The sequence below is a fragment of the Rhea pennata genome, chromosome 2 (assembly GCF_028389875.1).
Source record: "Rhea pennata isolate bPtePen1 chromosome 2, bPtePen1.pri, whole genome shotgun sequence".
Classification (NCBI taxonomy): Eukaryota; Metazoa; Chordata; class Aves; order Rheiformes; family Rheidae; genus Rhea; species Rhea pennata.
Window position 1 is genome coordinate 60,783,805 of NC_084664.1, and position 25,139 is coordinate 60,808,943.

Consider the following 25,139-nt stretch of genomic DNA (forward strand, 5'->3'; position numbering starts at 1 on the left):
CATAGAAAGGTATCAGGTTGGTTGAGCATGATTTCTTCTTCTACAAAGGTAAATCCATACTGACTACTTGCAAGCACCTTCCTGTCCCTCGGGTATCTGGAAATAGTACCCAAGATTTGTTGTAATGGTCTATTCTAAATATCACTTCTGAATTTTAATGCTATATTAAGAATACTGCTGTTTATGAACCTCTGAAAATCTAGAGACCATTTTGCTTATAAATGCAAGATTACCACTTTGTTCTGCAGCATATTGTAGAAATAGCTATGCTACAAACTAACTAAGCCTTATCAGTTTTTTTCATCTGATGCTAATTTTTGAGTTTTGTAGGTTCAGACACTGAGAAATCTTACTTTTTGCAAGAAAAATATTGGCTTTAGAGAGTTTCTTTGAGATTACCCATTCAACTCATTAAATGAGTTGAATGAATAGAATAAAGGGAAAATTAAATGAGAATAAAGGGAAACTCATTAAATGAGTTGAATGAATAGAATAAAGGGAAATTGGCCAATCTTTTGGGAGTCTGCTGAGTTAGACACGCAAACTTCCAAAAGCTCAGTTTTGGTGAACCAAAACGATTTTATTAGTTATTTATACCACAGCACATGTAGTTACAGTCTACAGAAGCCTTAATTCAGGAAGACTGTTCCTGAGGAATGGGGAGAAGATAAAATGATTGCATTTTGGTCTTCTTCAAAGACAGCTCTTTCTTTCTTGTTAAACCTATGGGTACTCTGGTTCTGACATTGTGATAATCATGACTGCATCATGTCAAAACAGTATTCTCTTACTGTCTGTTCTCAGTCTCTCCAAGGTTAGTGAAAAATCAGACCTTCCTATTCTTCCATTTCTCTCCATTCCTTTTGCAAATTTTTGCGTTTATAACTCCTATGAGAAAAGAGAGAGATTTTCTGAGGCTGCTACTAAGTAGGAAAAAAAATGATCTCTTCTTCACTAATAGCTGAAAACTCATCAATTCTTAATATCAGATTCCAGTTTTTCAAGTGTTTTTTTTCCAGCAATTTTTGACATTTATTACATTTATTGGACCATTATTAAAAAAAAAAAAAAAAAAAAAAAAAAGTGAAATCTGATACATACTGTTTACCAAAAGGTCACCCATGTAAATATTGATAATTCCTTAAAGCTCTGAGAGGCTTTTCAGCACTGATGAAGTTAAGGTCAGCAGAAGTTACCAGATATATTTCTATATTAGCAAGGCTTCTGTAAGACAAGCTGGTATGTGCCGCAGTAGATGCATGTGACAAATGGCGGGTAGCTTGCACCTGCAAGGTTGGATCAGCATGTTGGTGCTTTTTTCATCAAATCAATTAACAAATAGTTCAGAATGGAACAATACAGTGATCCTAATGAGTAAAATTGCTTGCAAAAAGAATGTAAACCATTTAGAACTGATACTGGAAAGCATTGCCTAATGAAATCTCCTGTCTGTCGGCTGATATGCCCTTTCAACAGCTTGTATGGCCTATTTGAATTTTATTATAACAAGATCAGTAAGGGAAAACAATCTTCGTGGAGCTTATTATGAAAGATCATATTTAAGTATAAGCAATACATAAGATGTTTGTCTAAATTTTTTTGGTGGTAAAATAATACGGCATAACTGATAGACTGGTACCAATTAGGCCATGCAGCTATCACGCCTAGTATATTTTTAGAGGCAATGAAAATGAAAAAGAAAATAAATCTGTGCTATGCAAATGAATACTTGATACAAACTTTTGTGGTTCTTCTGTTTTGTTTTGCAAGACAGTTTCTACATTCTTGTTTTCTAAATGAATCAACCACGAATGCATAATAACCCAGATTAACTCAGCAGAGGAAAAAAAATGGATTTTCTTGCTTCAGGCTACATGTGGTGTTAGTCATGTGGTTAACTGTTGACAGCACAACGAGGTATGAATTAATACTACCCGTTTGTTCTGTATTCAGGACCTTGTTTCAATTATAGAATTTTATTATATAATGATACTTTAAAGAAGTATTTTACACTGCTAATTGACAAGGCTCTGGCATTTCTATTTAGCCTTGCAAAACAATATATAATTCAGTGTTGGAAAGCAGTTCTCAGACAAGAAATACAGTGTTCTGCATTCTTAGAGAGATCAGTCATTTTTTTTCAAACTATTGTGCAGTTTGCAAACGGAAGATAGGTTGCTGGATTCTTTGATGAACTTGATGACAACATAAGAAATGGTTGAAATACTTAAGAAAAATGATATCTAAGGGTGCAGCAGCTTCATAAAGTTATGGATTTTTTTCCATGATGAGAGCTGAATGTGGAAGAGTAGAAAGAACAAAGAAAGTATAAAGAGTAGAAAAAACAAAGGTCCCAAAGACATAGTGCATAAGTGAACGATTAAGAACACCATTCTTTTCAACTTCCAAGGAACAGATATTTTGTATTTCTCTTGAGTTCACAAATTATGGGATTGTGAGTTAATCATTGGGCCCTGAGTCTGAGTTTTTCTGCAGGAAAATAGGTTAAAAAGCAGAATAATCTTGAAGTGATCTATGTTATGTATAATTTGTCACATTGTGCTGTAATTTATCATGTGGATATTTGCATCATATTTTGGGGGAGTACGTATACCTAATGCATATCTATACTGACATGTAGTATATAGATGTTAGTTATTAATGTTACCTATTATAAAAAAAACAGGTACAAAAATAGATGTGTCTATTTTCACTGCAAGTAAAATTTTTTCTGCTTTTGACTGTTGACATGCAAGGAACATGTCGACATGCAAAGACTATTTTTTTTATATATATATATTCCAAGTGAAAATAAGAAGATGAATTCTTTTCATCACACAAAGAGGAATTAGATAAGGCTCAAAAAGTAAATATACTACTTTGCCAGTCATTGTATTTAAAAATTAACAGAAGTCCATAATAGTTTTCTTACAGCAGGGGCTAGTAATCTTTCATAGATGATGGGCTATATTACACTGCTCTTTCTCAAATTAAGGTAGAGCAGGTCCCAGGAAGATGTTGCTGTAAACACAGCAGTGTCAAGAGCTGAAAACCAGCTGCCTCTCACGGATGAATCTCTCAAGAAGCCGTGTCTTCCTCCTGCGGATCCAGAGCCAATCTATTTGAATGTCATTCAACATCTCCTGCCACAGTATTTTTTGCACCTACTTACAAGGCTGCTGACGTGTCCTTTAGGAACTGCAGGGAGTGTTGCACATTAATGTCTTCCATAAACAAATGTGGAGAAGGGATAGGGACTTTGGGCTCACCATCTGCTTCGGTTTGTATGTGTGAGATGTCAGCACAGGTTAGAGGAGCTACTCAGTGCAACAAGTTATTTAAGAAGAAGGCATGTGTCTTTACTGCCATGAGTAACTTATTTTTCTTGCATTTGGAATAAATTGGAGTGGGGAGAGATTATGATGACTGGAGGAGAAATATGGATAATATCAAAAGGATGTTAGTGTTTGATTAAGTATTTACTACAGTGTTCGTGTACAGTGTCCTTGAAACAGCAGCAAAAACCACCATCTGTGATGTACAAGGTGTAAAGCCCGTACATTCAAAACTCGTGTTCAAATATAGTATTGTGCTTGAATAATAGTTAAACAGTACTTTCCTATACGCAACTCTTCCTCATCCAATTTTTGCTGTTTTTAAAATTCTTTTAATGTTATTACTGTTCCTCTGGTTCTATGGATAATTTTTCATAAATTTTGGTCTTGTTTATGAATTGTCCAGGAACAGATTGGAATTTTTAAGAATATTTGTTATTCAGAACTGCAGAAATCATCTGCTCATTAACTAGTCTAGTAGATTACATGATTTGAAGTTTAAGATCTACAATTAGTCACCTGGTTCCTGACTCTCCTTATTTCATTTCTGATTGAATTGGAAAACAACTACTGCTTTCCTCCCAAAACAAATGGAATTTGTAATTATAGGAGTCTTATCTGTGTATGTAAAATCTACTTTTCCATGAATAATTATACAAAATCTCCATTCTTTGGAATGCTCACAGAAATTAAGGGTGTGAAAATTATGGTGGAAAATTCTACTTAGAAGCAGATGAATTATTTTCATATTTTAGTTATTTTTCTCTCTGTGCAAATGCACCAGTGGATATTTCACAAAGTATGAACCTAGCTGACCTGTGATTTATATTTCACAGCTGGATATCATCATATATTTCTCTCCCATGTTTCTACTTAAAAAATGATGCTGAGGCATTTTAAAGGGCTTGTGCTATTTGGACTAAGTGGAATCTAATAACAGCTTCTATTCCAGCAGATGACTCTTTAATATCCTTTTAAAAATAGGATCTGAAGCAGTTGTTTTTAGATGAAAGCTGAAATGAATGAGGAGGGCTCCCACTTATTTTGTTATCTCTTTTCCTCTGAATTTTTGACTCTTAGTCAGAAACATGACTAAGTTCACAGGTGCCTTTCTGGAATTGTTGTCAGGAGTAGTACTGTGTAGTACTGATCTGGAAAAAAGCCAGATTTTTTCTTCTTGCATGTCCACTTGGCTCAGCTAGGAGGAAAGAAAACTGGAAATGACTAGCTTAGAGCAGTACTGGGCTGGGGACCACTGTTTTCTCCTGACTCTGGCTCCTCTCTAGATGTTGCAGGACTGGCTTGAAGTGGGTTGAGAGTTATGTTTTGGAGGCAATAAACCATTACTCTTAGCAGACTTTAGGAGATGAATGAACGAAGTGGCTGATTCATCCGGGAGAAAGCTGACTTGTCTCATCAAATGGCTGATGTTGATGACAGACCTGAATACCAGCATGTAACTAGTGCATTTGCACTTGAGCTGACTGGAGCAAGGACTATGCAGACAAGTGGTGACTGTAATGGTTATGCTGGAGGTAGGAGGCAGGTTTAGGTAGATAGAAGCATAGTGGTTGAATGTTTCTCCATCAGTAAAGGTGGTGTATCTGAGTGTAATTCTTGACTAATTTGCTTTTAATGTGATGCATCATACCCCAAAATTACTTCACTGTCTCCACTGACTATAAATTTTCTGAACATGGAGAAGTTTGCTTTGAATCTAACTCGTCAAAAAATGGTGGAATGTATTTTCAAACGGTGTTAGTAGCTTGGATTGTCACCATTCTCACATTCACAGCATCTACTTTTTTCTGTGTTTTCTTTTTTCCTTCTTTCTTTCCCCTGGAGCAAGTCATATACTTTTTGGCTTTAAGCAAGTTTCAGTGCAGGACCAGCAGAGAAGATGAGCCCACTCCTCCCCAGGGTTCTTATCTTCTTCATGCTTGGGTTTCTGAAGGAGGATACACACTAGAAAATGCTAATGGTTTTCTTATTGAGACTGAAGGGAGAGGCAAAGCTGATAGCAAAGAAAAATTTCGAAATCTTAGCCTGGTTTTGCCTTTGGCTGGACATATTTTGAAATAAACTGAGTTGAACAAAGAAAGCTGATTGTAATAGAGAAAAAGCAGATGATGCAGCAGTAGTTCAGAGATTGTGTTTTTTGGCATGGAGAAGTATTTATTAGAAATCGAAAGACAATCTAGTCATTTGGATTTGTATTTTGAAGTGCTCTCTGCTTTCCCTCACAAGTTCTGGTACAAGGAATAAAATTTTAGATGTAAAATTTCAAATACTGATGAGTATTTGTGTGAAGTGACACAAAAGGATGTGATGTGTTTGCGTGTCTGCCTCAGAAATATGCCATCTGCTTTTCATGAGAAGCCCACGAGGATGAAGGGATTTCAAACCCTTTCATTAACTGCCTAGAGTGATGACAAAAATTTTGAAACTTTATCCACAAGTAAGAAATTTTAAAGTTGTCATTTCATTTACAGAAACACAAGCTTGATGCCTTTGATTCTACAGGGGAGGTATGTAATGATGTGGTCAGTTGATCTTACTTGATATATATATCTGTGTGATCAGGGAGAAAGCACATCTCTTTAAGGTCAGGGTGTGCCCTGGCATGTTGTCTGACCAATTATATTCCTACCTAGGGGATATTTTAATTGTGCAGTTGACAGGAATTGTCAGGAATCTCGTACCTTAACCGTGTTAAATTACGAAGCATATCTCATTTTTTCCTCCTTGCCTTTCCTACATTTTGTGTACTAGTGCTTTAAATATTAGGTGCCTCATGGTTACATGTTCCTGGAGAAGTTAAAAATCCATTTTCTAATGAAAATGCTCAAAATTCAGACATTACTTTGAAGCAGAGAGGAAAGTTTGTATTAAAGATACCATAGGTTCACATAGAAAGTGTTGGTAAGCTTACACCAAACAACAGGAAAGTGAGACACTGAGGATCAGTGGAAACAGGAAAGATATCTGATGAGACCTCGAAACACAGGACACAAGTCTTGACAGAGCTGTTTGATAACTCTATCCAAAGTGCAGTTTTTTAGAGCTCAGTATTAAGGACCAGTCATACTGATGTAGCCACGTCAAGTGTTTGGGAAAGCAAATTGCAGAAGGGAAAATAAGTCTCCATATGGAAGCAACTTTTTTGGAGCAAAACCTTTGTGATTCTGGGAAAATTTCATAATTTATTTTTACAGTAGTTGCATGTCAGCCTTTCAGGTGTGCATGTGAGCACTGAAACACAACGTTACCTCGAGGATCTCTTCAGTTTTAGAAGCAAAAGAACTTAAAGTGGGTGCAAATCCTCAGCCTTAGGAGCCTGGATTCCTAAGTCCAGGAACTTAGGAGGTTCCTGAAGTAGGCAGAAGCTTGAGAGCCTTTCTCCAACAGCTCTTTTGATTTACTCCGTTCTCTCTGAAGAGCTAATCGCATCTCTCAATTAATTGGCTGAAATTGTAAAGGAGGGTTGTTTCTTTTTCTTAAAGAAGAAAAAATACTGAACAGTATTGAATTTTAATTTTTTAGGATAGTGTCTTTGGATCAAGAAAACTTTGTTCTCACACTTAGGAGGATTATTTAATATAAATAATTAAATGCTCTGAGCCATTGAGCTAACTTGTGCTCTTGTGCATTTTCTGCTTTCACCAACCTCATAAGGTATATTTTTGTTCTCTGCAGACTGTTAGCAAGCAAATGCCTGTTCATGCATACATAGCCAGCTGTGTGCCTGGGAGGTAAAGAACAACTCTGAGCAGGAAGTAAGTGACAGTGTAGGGAAAGAAAGCGTGTATTTTAGAACAATGTGAACTTGACATTTAGCCTGCATGGATGTTGTTTGGGATCCTTTAGTTTTGTTGTCTCTGGCCCTGCTTACTTGAAGATGTCAAGAAATATGCCAAGTCCTCATTCCTCTATTGTTGCATATATTTTCAGTTTTATTTTTTTCTAAAGAAGATGGGAGAATGATAAAAGTCCCTGAAACAAAGAATCTTGGTAATCTTGTACAAATGTTGCTATGGCATTCCTTATACTTTCTGTGGTATTGCTTTGAATACAAATGGGAAAGGACTTGATTGAAGGGAACTTATCACCTGTCTAGATGATGTGAGTCTTGCTATTCTTGTTTCCAAGAAGGGCTGAAAACACATGACTTTGCAGAAGCATGAAAAATATGTGTTTACTGGTAAGATGGGATGCTCCCTATTGGCTACAGTTCCACAAATAAGTTCTGAATTAGTCAAATGACAGTAAATGGGTTTGTCTTGTTCATGTGAGTTACTGCTTCTGGAGTTGGAGAGGACTGAAGAGCAGACATCTCGCAGTGGACAGGTCCATGTAAAAGCTTCAGCAGCAGCTGCAGTGTAATGTCAGCTCAGCTGGCCGCCTTTAAACCAGGCTGAGGATGATACCAGCCTAATCGCAGGAGAACGGAGCTTAGCAAAACCATCTGCAGAACTGGAATAAGCTTGTTCTGAGGTGCACGTGGGTAAGGCTAAGTTGTTTCTAATATTCAGGTTGGCTAGTTGAGAGTTAATTTGGTATAACTGTTGCCCTGTATTGGTTTAGTGACTTAAATATAAACTGACCTACAGATTGAAAAAGGATCTTTGTGATTCATTTGCTATAGGAATAATGAGTACGGACCTATGTTGTATAGCTCTAATTACTAGTAAAATTACTGTGTTAGAGTTGCTTAAGTTTTTTTCAGAGAATGATTGCGGAGAAACTATGTCTTGCTGCTTGGCCAGATTAATAGTTTGTTCCCGTGCCACTTCATTCATGATACTGAGGGTAGGAGTTATTTGAAAACATTACATAGGCTGTTTACATTGAGGCTTTTTACTGCCCTTCCCACTGGAATACCACTTCCTTTATCTGGGTCTGGAAGTGATTATTTAAATAGCAATAAAATATTATTGCTGAGGAATTACATTTAAGGTGTAGAGCAAGGTGTGTGGTTTAGCTGTAATGTCATTTTTCCTTTGGCTGAATTTGAAGGTTGTGATTTTTGAGAGATTTGGCTGTAGGAGGAACTCTATTCCTATGGGAATACTTGATTTCATTAGATCTAAGTTTAAGAGATCATTGCTGCAATTTAGCACTGACCACTCCCATGTTGTTTTGCCATGAAAGCAGGTAATGTCCTTTCTCATCTACACTTGACGTAGCCGGGGTGGGATTGATTCCTGAAGGAATAGTTGTTCATTAATTGCTGCAGAGTCCATAATTGTTTGGCAGAGCCCATCTCTCCTGCACATCTCTCTTGGGTGTTTTGCCAGGGGTCCCAGTATTAGGGAAGGTGTCTGTGTGTTTTGTGCATTTGTTTCCTCACTGAGGCTTGGTCGTTCTAAAGAGTTGACCCAGGCACACCACAAACTCTGCTGCTGCTTATGCAGGTTTCTGTCTTTTAAGATACTCCTCTGAATCATTTTGCCTACTCTAAAGCTAGCAGCACAGTATGTCCTTCCAAAAGCAGAGTTTGCTTCTGCAAATATGGGGAAAAAAAGCTGATAGCCCTCGGAGAGAGTAAAAAACAGCATCAGTCCATAACACCAGCTACAACCGAACCTCACATAATCTTAGGTGTCCTGAACTGCTGAAAGATCAACTTATTTAGAGCAAATAAATGCTATTGACCTCTGGCCTGCGTTCATAAAGGAACATTTCCAATTCCACGTATTTCCTTTTGTGAGCCAGAACTCAAGAGCCTGTTCTAGTGTTAAATGCAGTTATTTATTTCCTGACTCATTCTTTTCTGCTGTTTGAGGTAACCATTTTAATGGTAAACTGTGAAAGGGAGAAACAGTAAGTATGAAAATTTAGCTGCAAAAGTATTGTGCATTCTTCAATCTGTTTTACCTCCTCACCTTTATGAACTTGTTTGTAGCATATCTCAAAAGTATGGTTTCAAGCTGTTGGAATATGCAAGCTCTGTGTAACATAAATTTATTTTCTATAGCTTTCTCAGAACTATAAAAAACTTAAAATTGCTAAGCCATTTGTGGACTGTAGACAGGGTTTTGATCTACGGTTGAAAAAATACAAACTTCATGTATTTTCAGGGGAATTAGTGAGATCAAAACAAAATGTGATGAGTCCCATCTCTATTTTGTGTCAAATTTCTGGTATGGTGTTGTAGTTCACTTGCTGTGCTTTGCTCCAGGAGTTTTCTCTGCTAGGAACCCAAATCAGAAGGACACTGTTGAAGCGTGTCAGAGGTCTGGTCCAGCTGGCGTGCTGAGGTTTGCATATCCCAGTTGCAATTACAGAAAAAGAATTAAAGTTTGCATTTCTCACTATCTCTTTCTATCTCTCACTGTCACTGCAGGGATACTTACATGTGTAAGTTTTTGAGTACAGATGTTGTGAAGTGATATTGAAAATATGCTACATTTGTCTGCTTCTTTTACAGCGAAAATTGTGAGAAAGTATACAGTAGCTATATCTGTTTCACACAGATATAGCTACTGTATACTTCATTTTAACACCTACAAGGCAACCAAATAACACAGGGATTTTTCTTTTATACTTAAAAGTTTTCAGACTTCTGAAATGATGCAATTATTTATATATGGCACACATGGCCCCTATTAAGGTAGTCGATAGAGACCACGTTGTCTTCTCTTACACAATATTTTTCTGAGGTTGGACAACGCTACTTAAGCTTCATTCAGAAGGACGAATAAGGGCCAGAGATGTCTGACTGATGAGCAGACGGAGATTGGCTTGGCAGCACCTCTCCTTCATGAACATCTGCAGGACGAACCAGCACAGTAAATCGTGGTGCTGTAAGATCGGCAGCTCCACGTCGTTCTGCACGCCGTGATGGTTCAGCAACTGGTTTGCAAAGAGTGCGTACGTCGGTGCTGGCTGGGGAGGAATACAGCATAGCGCAAAAACCCTATCATCTGCCAAGTTAAACTGTTGCTGCTTTTCAGTTATATGACCTGAATTCCCAAATAGTTTTGAATGATTGTACTTGAAATTCAGCTATGGAGACAGTAGTAGTTACCAAAAGAAAAGGAAGAAAAAGAGGCTTAGAAATACTTCATAGATTCCTGGGCTTATACAAATTCTCTATGTTATACTGATTTCAAAATAACAGGCTTCAAGGGCTTTTAGAGATTGTGTTTTGGGATTTCAGTAGTTTTAAAAATCTGACTCTAAACAATTTGTTGTATATACGTGTACATAAAGGCTTGTGTCCCTCCAGACCCCGATGACTGTCTTAAACTCTGCTTCTAAAATAATTTTAAGTACAAAATTTTAAACAGACAAATCCTAAACAACCCATCAACAGGAGCCCAAAAAGAGTGATAAAAGATAGTAGAATTACTCTGTCTTCATTAGCTATAATATACCTTTTTAAAATGAAAGGTACCGCTATAATATATGTTTCTAAAGTGAAAAGTTATATTTTTAAATAACAGGCTGAAATTTATTTTAAAAATTATTCTTCTTTCTTTGAACCTACCATGAATAATAAATGGCTTCTCTTTTCCTCCTTGCCATTTTCTCTGTTTTCCATCAAATGCAAGTGTTACTACAACATTTGCTGGAGTAGGGCCAGGACAGAGAGCAGGCATCAGACTTCCTAAAATAGCACCAAACCCAGGCCTCAGTCCTGTTTGCAGTGGTATATGTTAAGCTTATTCCAAACTGAGATAGCAGGTTTGCTGCTGCAAACCTGAGTATATCTGGTTACAGCAGCACTTGTTAACAAACAACTTTGCTATGTCTTAGGGACATACACAGAAATTAGCTGCAGCTGTAACTGTGGTCCCTATCAGCTGCTGTGTCATCAAAGTTATAATTCAAGTAAACTTCAGAAAATGACCAGTGATGATTGAAGATTGATGTGTCACAGGTGACCGTATTGCCACATACGAAATGCTCTATTTTAACCCAGAAATGCCAAGTGCCCAATATATATGAATTTGAAAAATTAACATAGCAGCTTAATATCTGTTGCATCAAACTAGTGAAGGGATTTGCCTCACCTTGAAGATTTCCAGCAGCATTGTTGTTCATCTCAGTGATCTCTCCCATGAACATTTTCAAAAATTAAGAAGAATCTTCCAACAAAATCTGGTGACAAAAGATTTGGCTTTCCATGGCCACTGAAGCTCAATTATGTGTATACAGATATACGTACATACATAAACACTCCTGGACAACAGCATTTTTTCTTATAAAAGGTGAAAGATAACATTTTTTTTCTTATGTTCTTTCTCTAAATATTGAGCACACTAAAATAGCACATGCACATGGCACATTTATTGCTACGTGTATTTTTCCTCTGAAACCTAGTTCTAGTAGAGTTTCTTTGGAGTAGTTCAGCCTTCTTCGTTTTAGATTGCCTTTGTCCCTGAAGAGTTTGTGATTAAGTAATGTATTCTGACCTAATTCATTGTTTATACAATAGTATAGTTAATAGTGCTTTAGTCAAACAAATTTAAAGCCATAGCTCTTGAGCCAGATCACGGTGAAGAGGGTGATGCTATAATACTGTGACTGTGTAATCATCTCTAAGGAGCAAAACAGAGTCATGTCTGGAAGATGCTGTACATGGATGAACCTTTGCAAGCCAGAGGCTTACCAGGATTTCCCCGAGGCCAGCTCCACACGCTGCTTTGGCGCTCCTGCATTCTCCTTTGCCCTCCCCGGTGCATTCCCTGTGTCTCAGTTTCTCTCTCTGCCACTGACGTGGGAACTTGTGAGGCAGCTGACAGCATCTGAGACCCGGTGCAGCTTCTTCAGTACGTTAAGTACATGTTTTTCCACACCTCATTACTGATAGCGATGGCCGCTTAACTGGTGTGGTATACATATGTATACTTAAGTTTTTGCAGAACTAGGGTTTACCTCTTCCTACTGTTTTGATTTTTGTCTGATACGAGAGGGTTGTGGGGTTGGCTTCTGTAGCCATGGCACAGTATTGACTGCAGAAAATACATCTCCTCTGAACTACTGATCCCGAAGGAATGGATAGAGTTTAATACTAAGTAATCGTTAAAATATAGCTCAGGAGTGGTAGTAAAAGCTTGGTAAAATTCCCGTGCTACTGAATTTTTAATCTTTATAGCATGGAACCTGATGTCAGGCTACATTTTCCTCCTCATTCTACATTTGCTTAATATAGCAGCTTCTCTTGCTCATGGGAGATAGATACCTAAACTGTTGCTTAAATCTAGAGTTAATCTTTGTATTTACATTTTCTTGCTATAGCTCTAAGAATTTAACAAGAGTTTACTAATAATTGTGCATTTTGGGGTTTTCAGTTAGATTTATTCATCCATTTTTCATTTTCCAGAAGGTTGTTGATGTGAAGCCAAGGGTGGAGTCCTGTAATTATTTCAAAGGACACCAGAATGTATTTATTATTTTCAGCCTAAGTGAGTAAATCTGTCACAATGCCCATTATTCAGTGGCGTGAGAGTAAACTATGCTTTATAATATTCTCATTAACCCAGCAAGGGATTTTTGCCATTTCTTTTCTGCATACATTTCCTTCCTTACATTTCATAGTGTATTATTTTCTCCTGGTTTAATCCTATGTTGGAAATGCAGAACAGCAGATTGGATCTGACTAGGGAGGTACAAGTGTGTCTGTGAGAATACTGCTCTTGGCAGAAGATGATGTGGGATTAAAGGCATGGTGAAATGCAGCCACAAATATGTTTGGAGGGATGTTGAATGAAAAAGGCATGGAAGCCTTCTCTCTTATTTATAGGCTCATAGCTGATCGTAAAACTAAAGCTTCGCTTTTAAACTGATGGGGAAGCCTCAAGAGATAATCATCTTAAGGTTTGGATCGCTATTTGAAGTTCATCCAGGCTGGTATACCCTTAAATTCTACAAAATTTGACTGGATATCACAGAAGAATAAGCTTTTTTGTGAGGTTGTTTGGTACGTCCTGCTTCCACTTCAGTTGGAAATGCTGTAAGAAGAGCCTTTCTCCTGCTATGATATTTACAATTATTATTATTTCAGTATTTCTCATTCCAGACCTGGTGGAGACTCAAAGTACTGAAAACATGCTAGAATGAAAAATTACCATTAAAGGGCCTTTATCTGAATATTGTTTTGAGAAGATGCTGATTCCTTTTTGTTAAAAATATATATAAATTCATTTAGAAATGTATACTAATGGTAATTTGACTTAAGATGGATAAGCTTTCTTCTTTTGAGAACTTCAACCTTTTTCTTGAAAGCAAGTGAGATATAGAATCAATTTTCCATCTTTGGGAGTCTAGTTACTTAAATTCTCTGTGCTGTTCAGTGAAGAGTACATTACTGGCTAGATTCACATCAGATATAAATTCAGGGAAGCAAATAGGGTTATAACAGGACTGATCATTCATTTTGAAATGTAATTTAATATATGGTTGAGTATAAGGAAATTTCTTGATTGAACATGTATTTTGAGGATACCTATTTCCAATGCATGAGGGTTGCTGTTATCTACAGGGCTTGCAGTTTTGGGATCAATTAAGAAGATTTCTCTCCAGTAATCAGCAACTGAACTAGAAGTTTGAAGACATTTTTAGAGCTGCTTACAGGCAGCAGAACAAGTCAAGAGTGAGGACTGATGTAACAAGTCAGGCCTAGCAAAAGAGGGATCTTTTCCCTTCTGAGAAATACAAAGAGGTTCAAAATGTATTTATTTATTTAAATATGCCATGTATCTCCTAGTGTCCTGGAACAGGGCCTCTAGATTTCTGACCAGGAGTGTGGAGTAGCAGAAGAGAGTGTCCCTGGACTATTACCAAAGTTGCCTCAAACCCAGTTTATGCTAAGGAGAATTTTTCCCCATATTTTTGAATACTCACTAGACTGAAAATAACAAACATTAACTGATAATATATATATATCTTGATGTTTGATAACAATACCTTTCTTTAATTATATTATGTCACTGATGATGAAACTGATAAATATAAAGGGATAAATGTGAAATGGTGGATGTCTTTAGCTTTTTAATTCCTGATGTATCTCAGTCAGCCATGGTAAAACCTTCAAGCGTCCTAGTATATACCTGGTTGTATGCAACCAGAGAGAGTCTCTGGGGTGGCCTGTCTACATGAGTGCTGGACAGATGGCATGATCCCTTTACTGCAACTGCTGGTTGATACACTGGCCACATCTGGCAAATAACTTTGTGAGCTTTTCTGGGGTAGAGGAATAGTGTAGTGGATATCATGTATGCTTTACATGCTGAGGGTCCTGGGTTCAAGCCCCAGTGGAACTAGCATCAGGACACCTTTGGGAGGTTGGACTAGATGATCTCCAGAGGTCACCTCCAACCTTTGTGACTCTATGAATAATGTAGTATAAGGTGCTCTGCATTTTGAGAGCTTTTGAAACAAAAGTTTTCTTCCAGGAAGTGCTCATTTGCTGAAACTGCTAAAGAAACCATCTATTTGGTATCTTGACATTTTTGCTGATGAAAATTTAGAGGAGCGAACTGTATCTATTTTTTTTCTAACCAACCGTCTCTGCAGTTTTTTAATGCTGGAGGGTTAAGGATGACCAAGAAAGAATTTGTCACATTACTTCCCTGGGTTGTGGGAAACTAAGGATGGGATTCAGATCCCCGCTTAGACTGACCTGTGCCCTAAGAGGTAGGTGACTGGATACCCTGAAGAGGGTGAGATGAAATACATCCAGCTGTCTGTTTCTCTGAGTGAGGCTCTGTGAAATGTTGTCCCATCAAGGCACGTGCATATGTTTGAGTCTCCGATGATACCTACCCACAGTCCATGTTCTTAGTTATATGTATAGATATATAAATAAATTTTCCCACAGGTAAAATAAATCACAAAATAAAATTTCCACAGTTTTTAGAAAAATGAACCATATGGCTGTTATTATCTGGTTTACTGGAAATATAAAGTACAGGAGAAAAAATAAACTTTGAAAATAACAGTATTGTTCTTAAATGTTGCAATTAATCTTTTAAGACAAATATGTTACAGACTAGAGATTGCTCCAAAAAGGAATCAGCTATTTTTAATATTCTTTTGACAGTGAATGTTATCAATAATATGCAGTACGACCAATTTGTTCGTTCTTCAATAAAACTTGCAACGGTTCTCCTGAGCATACCAGCGGAGAAGATATATTTATGCAAATTTCAGTGCTCAGGTTATGCTTAGTTTTTGTTTGTGCTTCAGTACTGGCCTACCAAAATGAGTTCAAATTCCTGGCTACATTAATTTTTTGACCCACTGATCAAAGAGCTTGTGTGAGACGTGGAGTACCTGGCCCTCAATAAATATCCTTGTTGACTAACTAGAGCCCTTGTAGCTAGCCTGAAAAAGGGCTGAAAATGTGACTCTGTGCCGAGAATAACAACCTTCCCACACCTTCTTCTAATCCCTGAGGCTGAAGTATTGGAGCTTGTACTCCAGCTCTCCAGTTACTTGTTCTGGGAATAAGTATACAATGTCATTTCTACTTCTTTCCTTTCGCAAAACATATGATTTTTATGTATTTATGTTGCAGTACCCCCAGTTAGAGGCCAGGGCTTCTTTGTGAGAGGTAGTGTATTACATGGAATGAAAGGGGTTCTTTCCCTAACCTTTACAATTTGAATTAAGAGAATTACATAAGGCGTAAGAGAATTAAACACAGAAGAATTGAATTGGCATTAAATATTTATTAAACTCTACCTCGCTCTTGAAAAACAAGCAAACAAAAACCTTGCAGACCAATTGATCAACTATAAAATGCTGAAGCTGTAGTAATTACAGTTCAGTTGATACCTTCTAAAGTGGATGTTACCCAGTACCAGGCAGTGGATTTTTCTGTTTTTAAAGTGAACATTCTGTTGCAGTGCAAAAAAGCTCTAAATTACTAAATTACATAAATATTTAAGTGAATGGAGTATTACTTGCATAGTTCTCAAATAGTTTGGATTTTTCATTTTTATCTAAATTCTCACATTTGTCGGAAAAATAGTTATGGTGGTGTAACAGGTTTTTTCTGTTTGTTTTTAGAGAAAGAGTATTAAGTGAGTGTTGTGAGGAATTCAAACTTTAAGATAACATTTATGTTCTATCTTGGCTCCCAGGGATTCAGTCTTTTAAATACAACATAACTCCTTCATTATTTTTATCTTGCATTTTGGAAGACCATTTTTTATGGCTGTGTTGTACTTGAAATTGCGTATCAGTGGGAAATTTTGTTGTTCATACCAGCTAATATTTTACAACAAAATTCTGCAGAATTCCTGAAAGAACAGTAAACTCGCTACAGGATATTTGTACCACCTCGGGGCAGGAGGGAAGAAATTCCTGGCATGAAGTCCTTCCATTTAGGACCCATTTATATGAAGCTGCTACAGACCACCAGGATTTGTTTTTTGTTGTATCTTTTATTCTGCAGGAACAGATGGGACCCGAAAGCTGTGGGGACGCTAGGTGCCCTTTGGTGGCAGGTAGCACCAGCCAGAGCGTGGCACAGAGCAGGGCCGGAGCAGAGCCCGAGCCTTCCTGGAGCTCTGCCTTGTGCTTGTGCTAGATGGAGCACTGAGCAGCCTGGGCAACCCCGTGCTAGCTCCAAGCGCCTCTGCTCTGTAGTCTGTCAAGCCTCGAAGGCATGCCTTTAGATGTATTATTCTTCAGGTCCTTTGGGACTGTCTCTCCCATATTCAGCTGGACATCTATAGATTCTAATTTAGTCCAAGGACAAAAAGGATGAATGCTATGGGATTACGTGGAAGAATGGCACTATTAAAATAACAAACGGATAGTATTTGTATTTCATTTTTAGCTTATTTCCTGTTGTTTCCCTGTGGCTGCTGACCTTGTAACAAAAGCTTCCTTTCTAGTTGCTTTGCTTAAAGTATATATATATAGTGCATATATGCATCTGTGTGACAGAGAATCTGGATGTGAACCCGCCAGATCATGCAATGTATTTGCCTATGAATAAAGCAATGTCAGTGCAAACTCACTGAGAATGAGAAGAGGGGTGCAGAAGGGCCTTTCTGTGAGACATTTTCTTTCTTCATTCTCTATTTTGTGAACACAACCCTAAGAAGGTTACTCTGCAGGCTGTGTCCCCAGCCAGGGCGGTGGTGGTATAAGCAAGCAGCCATTTCTCCTCAGAGACAGGCTTTACACAGTAGATATCAATGCAGTCTTGACCTAGACACAGAATGTCTCTCCTCCACTACTTCACGGCAAAGGACTGAGTCAGCATGAGTCCCCTGTGGTACTTAACATAAGAGTGAGTCATTCACCAGGCGTTACTGTATTTATGCATACTGAAGAGGAGGTAGGACCTTCAGATAATAATGCAGAATGCCATCCCTTGAGGCACCATGTGTTTGTTTTCTCTCTCCTTTCTATTTTTTCTTTCCCTTTGAAGTGAGGTTATTGAGTCACCCAGAACTGAACTGAAACGCTTAAGAACACAGCAGATAATAATTTAGCTTCCTTATTTCTTCCCCTGTTCGCGTACTGACCAGACAGTCTTCGTCGTCTTAATTTCCTATCTCCTCCCTCATACTTCATTCCTTTCCTGAATATCCTTGGCTTATGATAACTCCACAAAACTCATCCGATTAGTCATTTAGGTATATTGTTTCCTTTTTTTTTCCTTTTCTTTTTTTTTTTTTTCCTTTGAGGGAGAGCCAATTCTCATGAAATAAATACAAGTTATCCTTGGACAGGTAAGTTCCAGCACATGCTGTGTTGAAATTGAGTGTTACACATTTCAGGGGATTCCCAATCCCTCATAAGTATTAAGAATAGGTTTAAGTAGGATGGGTTTTTTTGTTTTTCCTATTGGGCACTTACTGGAGCTGGGAAAAAGCTGACTTTTCTGTGTTTATTTTCCCATTGTCTTTTAATTTCCAAAGGATGTACCAGAACTGGAATTATTACACGGTAATGCATGCTGTGTAGTTCCAGCATCATATCCTCATTTTGACCACAGCCTCCTGTCCAGTGACAGAGGGTGCATGGTTATCTGTGCTTTGCTTAAGTCGTACTGTTCTTGGCACATTTGTGTGTATATTTTTAATGATATTGTAGCCACCTCTACTGAGGGGATTGTAATTCTATAGTATTTAAATGGATTTAGGAATTCCTATCCATAGTGAAAGCACCCAAAAGGCTTTTTGTCCCCTGTCCTTCCAGGATACCTGTCTTTTATCTGGAATCTCTTGGTTGTATGATTACACATGTGAGTCAGTTCTCCATCTAACTCTCCATCTAGTGTTGGGTTTGATACCCATAGCTTCCATTCAAGGTCCTCCAGCAGAGTATCTGTATGATAGAACCAATCTTATAGATTCTATAGGGTACCCATTGTAGCTTTCTTTAAGTTATATAGATGTGTTCTGTTTCAACTTCTCTTCATTTTCTTCTTTTTCCTAGGTATTATGACAACTTTACCCAGTGCACAGAGCGTGAAGCCAACAACGCAAGTTGCTTTTGGCCAAACCCTCTTGCAGAGGGCTTTATCACTGGAATCCATAAACAATTCTTTTCAAACTGTACTTCAGAAAAGGTTCACTGGGAAGATCCACCAGATGAAATTCTTATAACCCTAATCTTGATCCCAGTCATGCTGACATGTGCCATGATAACACTGGTAGTATGGTGCAGTAAAAGAAGTGATATCCTGGTTTAAGTTGATCCTCTGGGCTTTTTTTCCCCCCTCATTTCTTTCTCCTTAAAAACTTAACGTGGAGGAAAAAAAGAGAAACAATATAAACATTTCAGATCTGCAGATATGGAACCTGTGAGATACTAAGAGAGAGAGGACGATCCTGTGTTCAAACAGCTGCTGCCATTGCCGAAAGTCACTGCTTCTGAGCTGGCCATCAGTGCTGATGATAGAAAGCTTTCTGCTAACATTAGGAGCCATCAGCATGGATTTCACAGGCAGTTCTGAGAAGCAGAATAGTCCCCAGGAAAATAGACCTGTTAGCTACAAGAAAGGTAAAGTTACTTTCCTGCAGTTAAAGCTGGTTGGTAAAGTATGTTCTCCAAAACTGTATGTAATTGTATGTACGTGTGCTATAGCATCAACTTTGGCAAGGTGATATGTCTTGAGTTTGCATGTAGGACACTTGAGGATTTCATCTGTGAACCTTGTGACTTGAATGGAAGATCATCAGCAAGGAACTGAATATGGATGTAACCAAGTGGTAACTTTTCCTGGAAGCTAATTACAAACATCATTATCAAGAACTGGAAGTATTTCATTGGCAAAAAGAACAATTTATATGGTCAGTAACTATCTCTACAGGGACTAGGTCATGCCATATTGTAAAATACTTATAAATGCCTTTAAGCATGGCTAACTAGCCATGGATGGAATTGAATGGCTCACAAACAAACTTTGGGAAGGATATAGGTCTTGTTTCACAGATCTGGAAAATACGAGAGGAGTTAGGACGATACACTAAAGATTGGTGAAGAAACTTAAATATGCCAGACTCTTTATTTTTCCTCTTTTATAATTCTTGACGACTTGTGTTCACTCCTCACTCTCACTTCGAATTGTGCAAGTGATGCCCTACAGATAAACACAAAGGTGTGATGTTGATTGAGGTGCCTTTCAGAGAATAATTTTGTACATAAATTGATTTTCGTCGTGTGAAGAGTGTGGGAACTAAAGTATGAACATCAAAAAGGTATGAACCTTTCTTGGAATGGACAGAGGAGGCAAGAGAAAAAAAAATCTAATCAAAAGTCTTATTCGATGAAACTATTGCTATGTAACAATTTAAATAAATATCATATGCCTAAAATAAGACAACTTCTGTGTTTGTGTTGTAAACTTTTCTTGTCTGTCATTGCATAAAATGCCTTCAAGTCAAATGCCCCATTACTATGAGTGACCAAATTCTGTTAGAAGTGGGTCTCCATTTTTTCTGTACCTTATACTCACAAATAAAATGCAGCTACACTACCCAAATAATTATGTTTTCTATCCATGTGAGGTAGATTTTTCTCCTTTAAGATTCTGGTCTGATATTTGAGATTCAGATCTGTGCATATGAGGAGTGTTTCTAGGCCTGAATCAAAATAGAATTGCCACTTTTATTAAAATTGCTTATGTGTAGATAGATAAAGAACACCTGTAGCTCTACTGTTTTGTTTTCACATCCTTTCCCAAGAGTTGAACACAGTTACTTGTTATTTTCATTATGTTTGTGGTAGAATGATTCATTTTGTAAGGTGTTTCCTGTGTATTTTTCCAAAGACACTCTCTAATTTTCTGGAAGCTATTGGAAGATTGTTCTTTGTAAAAGAGTGAAATATGTGGTATGGATTCTGTTTCTATTTAACTACTATTTTCTGAAACAAAATATTTTGGTCCACCAAAACCAGTGGTCAACTAAAAAAAAAAATAAACCCATTCATTTGATCCAAAAGAATATTCATTCAAACATTTTGTTTGGCCAAAACCAAATCATTCTCTTTTCTGCATGTAATCTTTTTTTAAATCCTTACTTTAGTTTAAATTTAAGCATGTTTCAAGACAAAACTTCTATTTGAAAACCAAATGGCAAAAATCTTGACTTCTTCAAAAATATATTCATTTCAATCTCATTGCCATATTTATTACAAAATTCTGACCAGTTCTGGCTTATTTGAAACTGCATTCACCTGACCAAAAGGCACCTGAGTGATATCAGCTAACTTAATTCCTTATGATACACATTGATCTGGAAATTATATGGAGAGGAAACTGTCACATTAATGACATCATGCTGCTATATGTTTATTATTGGCTTTAAACAAATGTCATGTTTAAGTGAATTTTGTATAATCTGAAAATATAATTGAATGTAAATTTTTCAGAAGAGCCTAAGAAATGTAAGATTCGGAGAATAAATATGGTAGATTTTCCTTAATGAACCTGTGCTGTTGAGGAGAGGGAGGATTCTGTAGCTGCAGTGTGCTTTAGATGTGAAAATTTATTCATTTTTTCCATCTCCTCCATTCGGCGTAGGTTCTTCCGCTATTTATCGGATACATTTGATAGCAAGGCAGAGAAGTTGAATCAATGTAGGGGAAAAGACATCACTAATTTAGTGCAGACTCAGTGGTTAAATCTACAGAAACACTTCTAGTATTTGTAAGGAAAAAAGCAACCACAGCATCCAGTTCTTAACAGCTGTATACATTAATAGGGGCCCAGTACGGTAAATATTGGATCTTTTGACATTATGTATGCTATGTGTTGGTGAGAGATAATTCTGTCTAGTGTTTTTTTTCCTACTGTTCAGAGCTACCTTTCCCAAAGCTTTGTGCATTGCCAAGAAAATCACGCCTGGGGCCAAGAATCTGGCTTATTTTGTAATTGCAAGCTAATTTTGTGTTACAGCAGAGTCTCAGAGAAGGAGAGTAAGAGATTCAAACAGAAAGAAAATAAGTGGTCCAAAATCCATCTTAGACTTGAAATAATGTTTGTTCTCTAGCAGTGTGTGGACCAGAAGAGAAATGACAACCTTGCTAAGCAACTAGCAAAGACAGTCAGCTTCACTGCTGTGGGCTTTTTTGCATGCAGGAAGAACAGGGAATGTTTGGATTTCCAGGAGTGAGAAGAGTTTCAGCAAGGAGCTCGACCAGACCCTACCAGAGAGCTTCTATCTTGAAGATGAAAGGTCCAAAGCCTTGATTTGAAAGAGATTTGAAAATAGGCCTTAGCCTGTTTTCAACTTTACAGAGTTGTTTGAATTGAGGAGATGCCTTGTGCTCTGGAATGGCCTGATGTGGTAAATCCTGTAGGTTTGTCATGGGTGAGAACCTGCCTGACGTTAGGTCCTTAGCTACCTCGGGGAGTGAGACTAACGATCATCCCGTTCTGTGGCGGCATTTCCTCATGGCTGCTATAGATGGTGATGTCTCTGCCTATCTAAATGGCATCTGTGGATCCCGCTAGGAGGTGTTTAGCTGCCCCAGTACATTATTTGGGTCTTTTGGAAGCTGATGTGAACCATAAATTCTGCTTGAATCCTTAAAGATACGAAAATACCAAATTCTCCTAGAATTAAACATTTTGGACAGAATTTGCAGTGCTTCTGTTCCCAAGGGGAAAACAGAGCTCAGTAACTTCTTAGGCAGAAACACAGGAAAACATGCAATGTTACCTTAATATTGAGGAAATAATGCAGGACATGGCACAAGCTATTTAATTTTAGTTAAACCAATCTGTATTTCCACTTCCTTCACAAAGAACTTTGCAAGAATGAGCTGAGACCCCAAAATAGCTCTGTGAATTTGACAAGAAAAGCAGATCATCTGCTTTATAGGAAATCTAAGGTACTGGGAGCTGGATGGTACCAGTGGCTCTGGAGCACATCATTGGCTACTACTTTGTCTTCAGGTGAACTCAGCAAGGTACTTGGAGAGGAGACGTACACTAATGGAGCACAACGGGTGTGCTCTGTCCATTCCAACTGGGTGAAGACACTCAGGGAATGGTAGTGGGAAAATGCGCTGTTTCTGGATCCCAGCCAGGCAGGGGCAACAAATGGGCAAGCAAACCTGCTTAGAGCTGTTGGGGAAAAAGATAGCTCTGCTGTAAAATGTATGGAGCTACGTTAACGTGATATTGTGCTTGACTTGGCTTTGAGAGGCAGGTCCTACTGCCTTGTGCACAGAGCCATACTAATGCAATTAATTATCTGACTAATAGGCTGGAGAAAATGTGTCTTTGTAGAGTTTCCTGAGAGTAAATGTATACAAACAAGTGTATCAGGCATGTGACTGGGATGTGTTTGGTTGTTTGGGAACCTGCAGAGCTGGCAGCAGTGTAGCTGCAGTTACTCATTTGTTATGGAGGTATCTGAATTATTATTTTTTTCTTTCTAAGAAAGGGGATTTCTAAGAAAGTGGGATTGTTTTTTTTCTTTCTAAGTTTAGATAGCTAGAGGATAGGTATCTACTTGGGAGCAAATTCGTTAAACTCACAATGACCCCAGTCTAAATAAGATCCCTGTTTTTGGTCATTTTAATGGTCAGAATGTTACCTGGGATCCATTGACCGGATCTTTTTGATAGTCTCACTTCATGTAGTCTCAGCTACAAAGTGGACACCTAAATTATAGAGAAGGTAATCATGCTCTCAAGTACCTTAGTCCTCTGTGCTTCAATGCCCTATCTGAAAAGGGAATAATCTCAGAGGAGTGTTATGAGGATAAATGCATGAATGATTACAAGATACTTAGATAATAGTATATAGATCATATTTACAGCAGTCATTAATGTACAAAGCAACTAACAAAAAATGGGAAAGAGATGCTGGGAGAATTTCCATGTTTCAGTCCATTTGGCTAATTGTTTTCCTTTGTTGTTGTTTTTCTTTGCCTTGCAGTTATTCCTTTTAAACAATAAATGGACTAGAAGAGAGAAGTAAACAGCCTGATATCCATTAAGGCATAGCTCGATATATGTACAAAAATGCGACTGCATTTCCCCTCTTTGGTTGACGTTAGCACGAGTCTTTTGTCATCCTCATTTTGCTGCAGCTCCTAGCTAATTCAAAAGCAATTTTTGCCTGACAGGTTCAGTAACGCTGAAGCTGCAGAATGACAGCGGAGTGGAAGCTGTTTAGCACGCAGCTCCTTAGAACTGAAATACCTTGCCTGGCTTGGAAATTAAAACTGAACTGTTTCTGGGAGAGCTCTCCAAGGCACTGCGTATGTAAACATACAAGCAAAGAGCAGGAACGCACAGATCATTCCAGTGCATTACTTTTAAATGTTTCACTTAAAAACCCGGGAAGTTACGATACATTTAATGACTCACTTCATAGAATCACCTCAGTTTAAATAATCATTCAAAAACGAGCAGGGAAAGCTTAACAGTATGTCAGTCATGTGCATAAGAGACTGACTGATTTCTGCCTTCCCTCTAACGGGGCTGTAGCACAGCTGCAAGAGGGTGTGCTGCTATTTTCCAGCTGGACTAATAGTTTATTTGTATCCTATGGGGAGCAAGTAAAGTTGTGGGAGAACGGAGTATCATCTGCTCACTATTTAATGCACAAACGCACACTAAACCAACGGTCAGGGTTATGTGGGCGCTTGTTACTTTAAAGGTGAAATTCTGGTAGCTTATCTGCATGATGAAACCATGCTTTCTGGTACCCGTGGTGGCACAGATGCCGTTGCAGCACAGCTCAGCCGCGTGCAGGAGCACAGAGCGAGGAGCAGCATTAGAACGAAAAGCCTCCAGGGACATGGACTGATGCAGGTCATGAAGCGCCTCTGTGTCCGATCACATTTTCATAACAGCGTTGCCTACTCATCTTGCTAGCTAGAGCTGGAGAAGGCTTTCGGTACTTTGTGTTTGGGTAACTGCTGTAAAAGCAAAGATATCTCATTTATCAGAACTGACCAAACCAGCAGTTTTGTTTGGGTGGGAACCAGTTTGGAGTAGATAGGAAATGTCACATTAAATCATTTTTATTGTAAATGACTGAAAACAGGCTCAGATTTGAGTGAGCTCTAGCAAATGCACTCAACTAAATATTCACTTTTGAATAAAATAGATGCATGTGAAGTTATGTTTTGGTTTTTAAGTGGGTCATCTCTGCTGGCATGAATTTTAACCTTGAAGAAGAGAGAAGGGTGAAGACGAAAGAAATAAAATAGAAATATTCTTTGAACTATCAAGAAATTCATAATTGTATTTATTAATGCTTGGGTTTACTCTGCAATGTGGACCTTATACGAAGTACATTACTTTTTGCAAGGTCAAACACGTGTACTTTTTCAAAGGCATGAAGCTATTAACACAGCCACCTTTGGA

At 37.9% G+C, this 25,139-nt stretch overlaps 1 protein-coding gene across 1 annotated transcript in view; it reads left to right on the plus strand.

Annotated features, from left to right (window-relative positions):
- The window catches only part of RAMP3 (receptor activity modifying protein 3), a 51,536-nt gene extending 31,379 nt beyond the window's left edge, over window positions 1-20,157 (plus strand). Inside the window, exon 4 of the mRNA XM_062569608.1 lies at window positions 18,744-20,157. Within this exon, the coding sequence (XP_062425592.1) occupies window positions 18,744-18,999 (256 nt within the window). The 3' untranslated portion in view covers window positions 19,000-20,157. The remainder of the gene's footprint in view (window positions 1-18,743) is intronic.
- The last annotated feature ends 4,982 nt before the right edge of the window (window positions 20,158-25,139 follow it).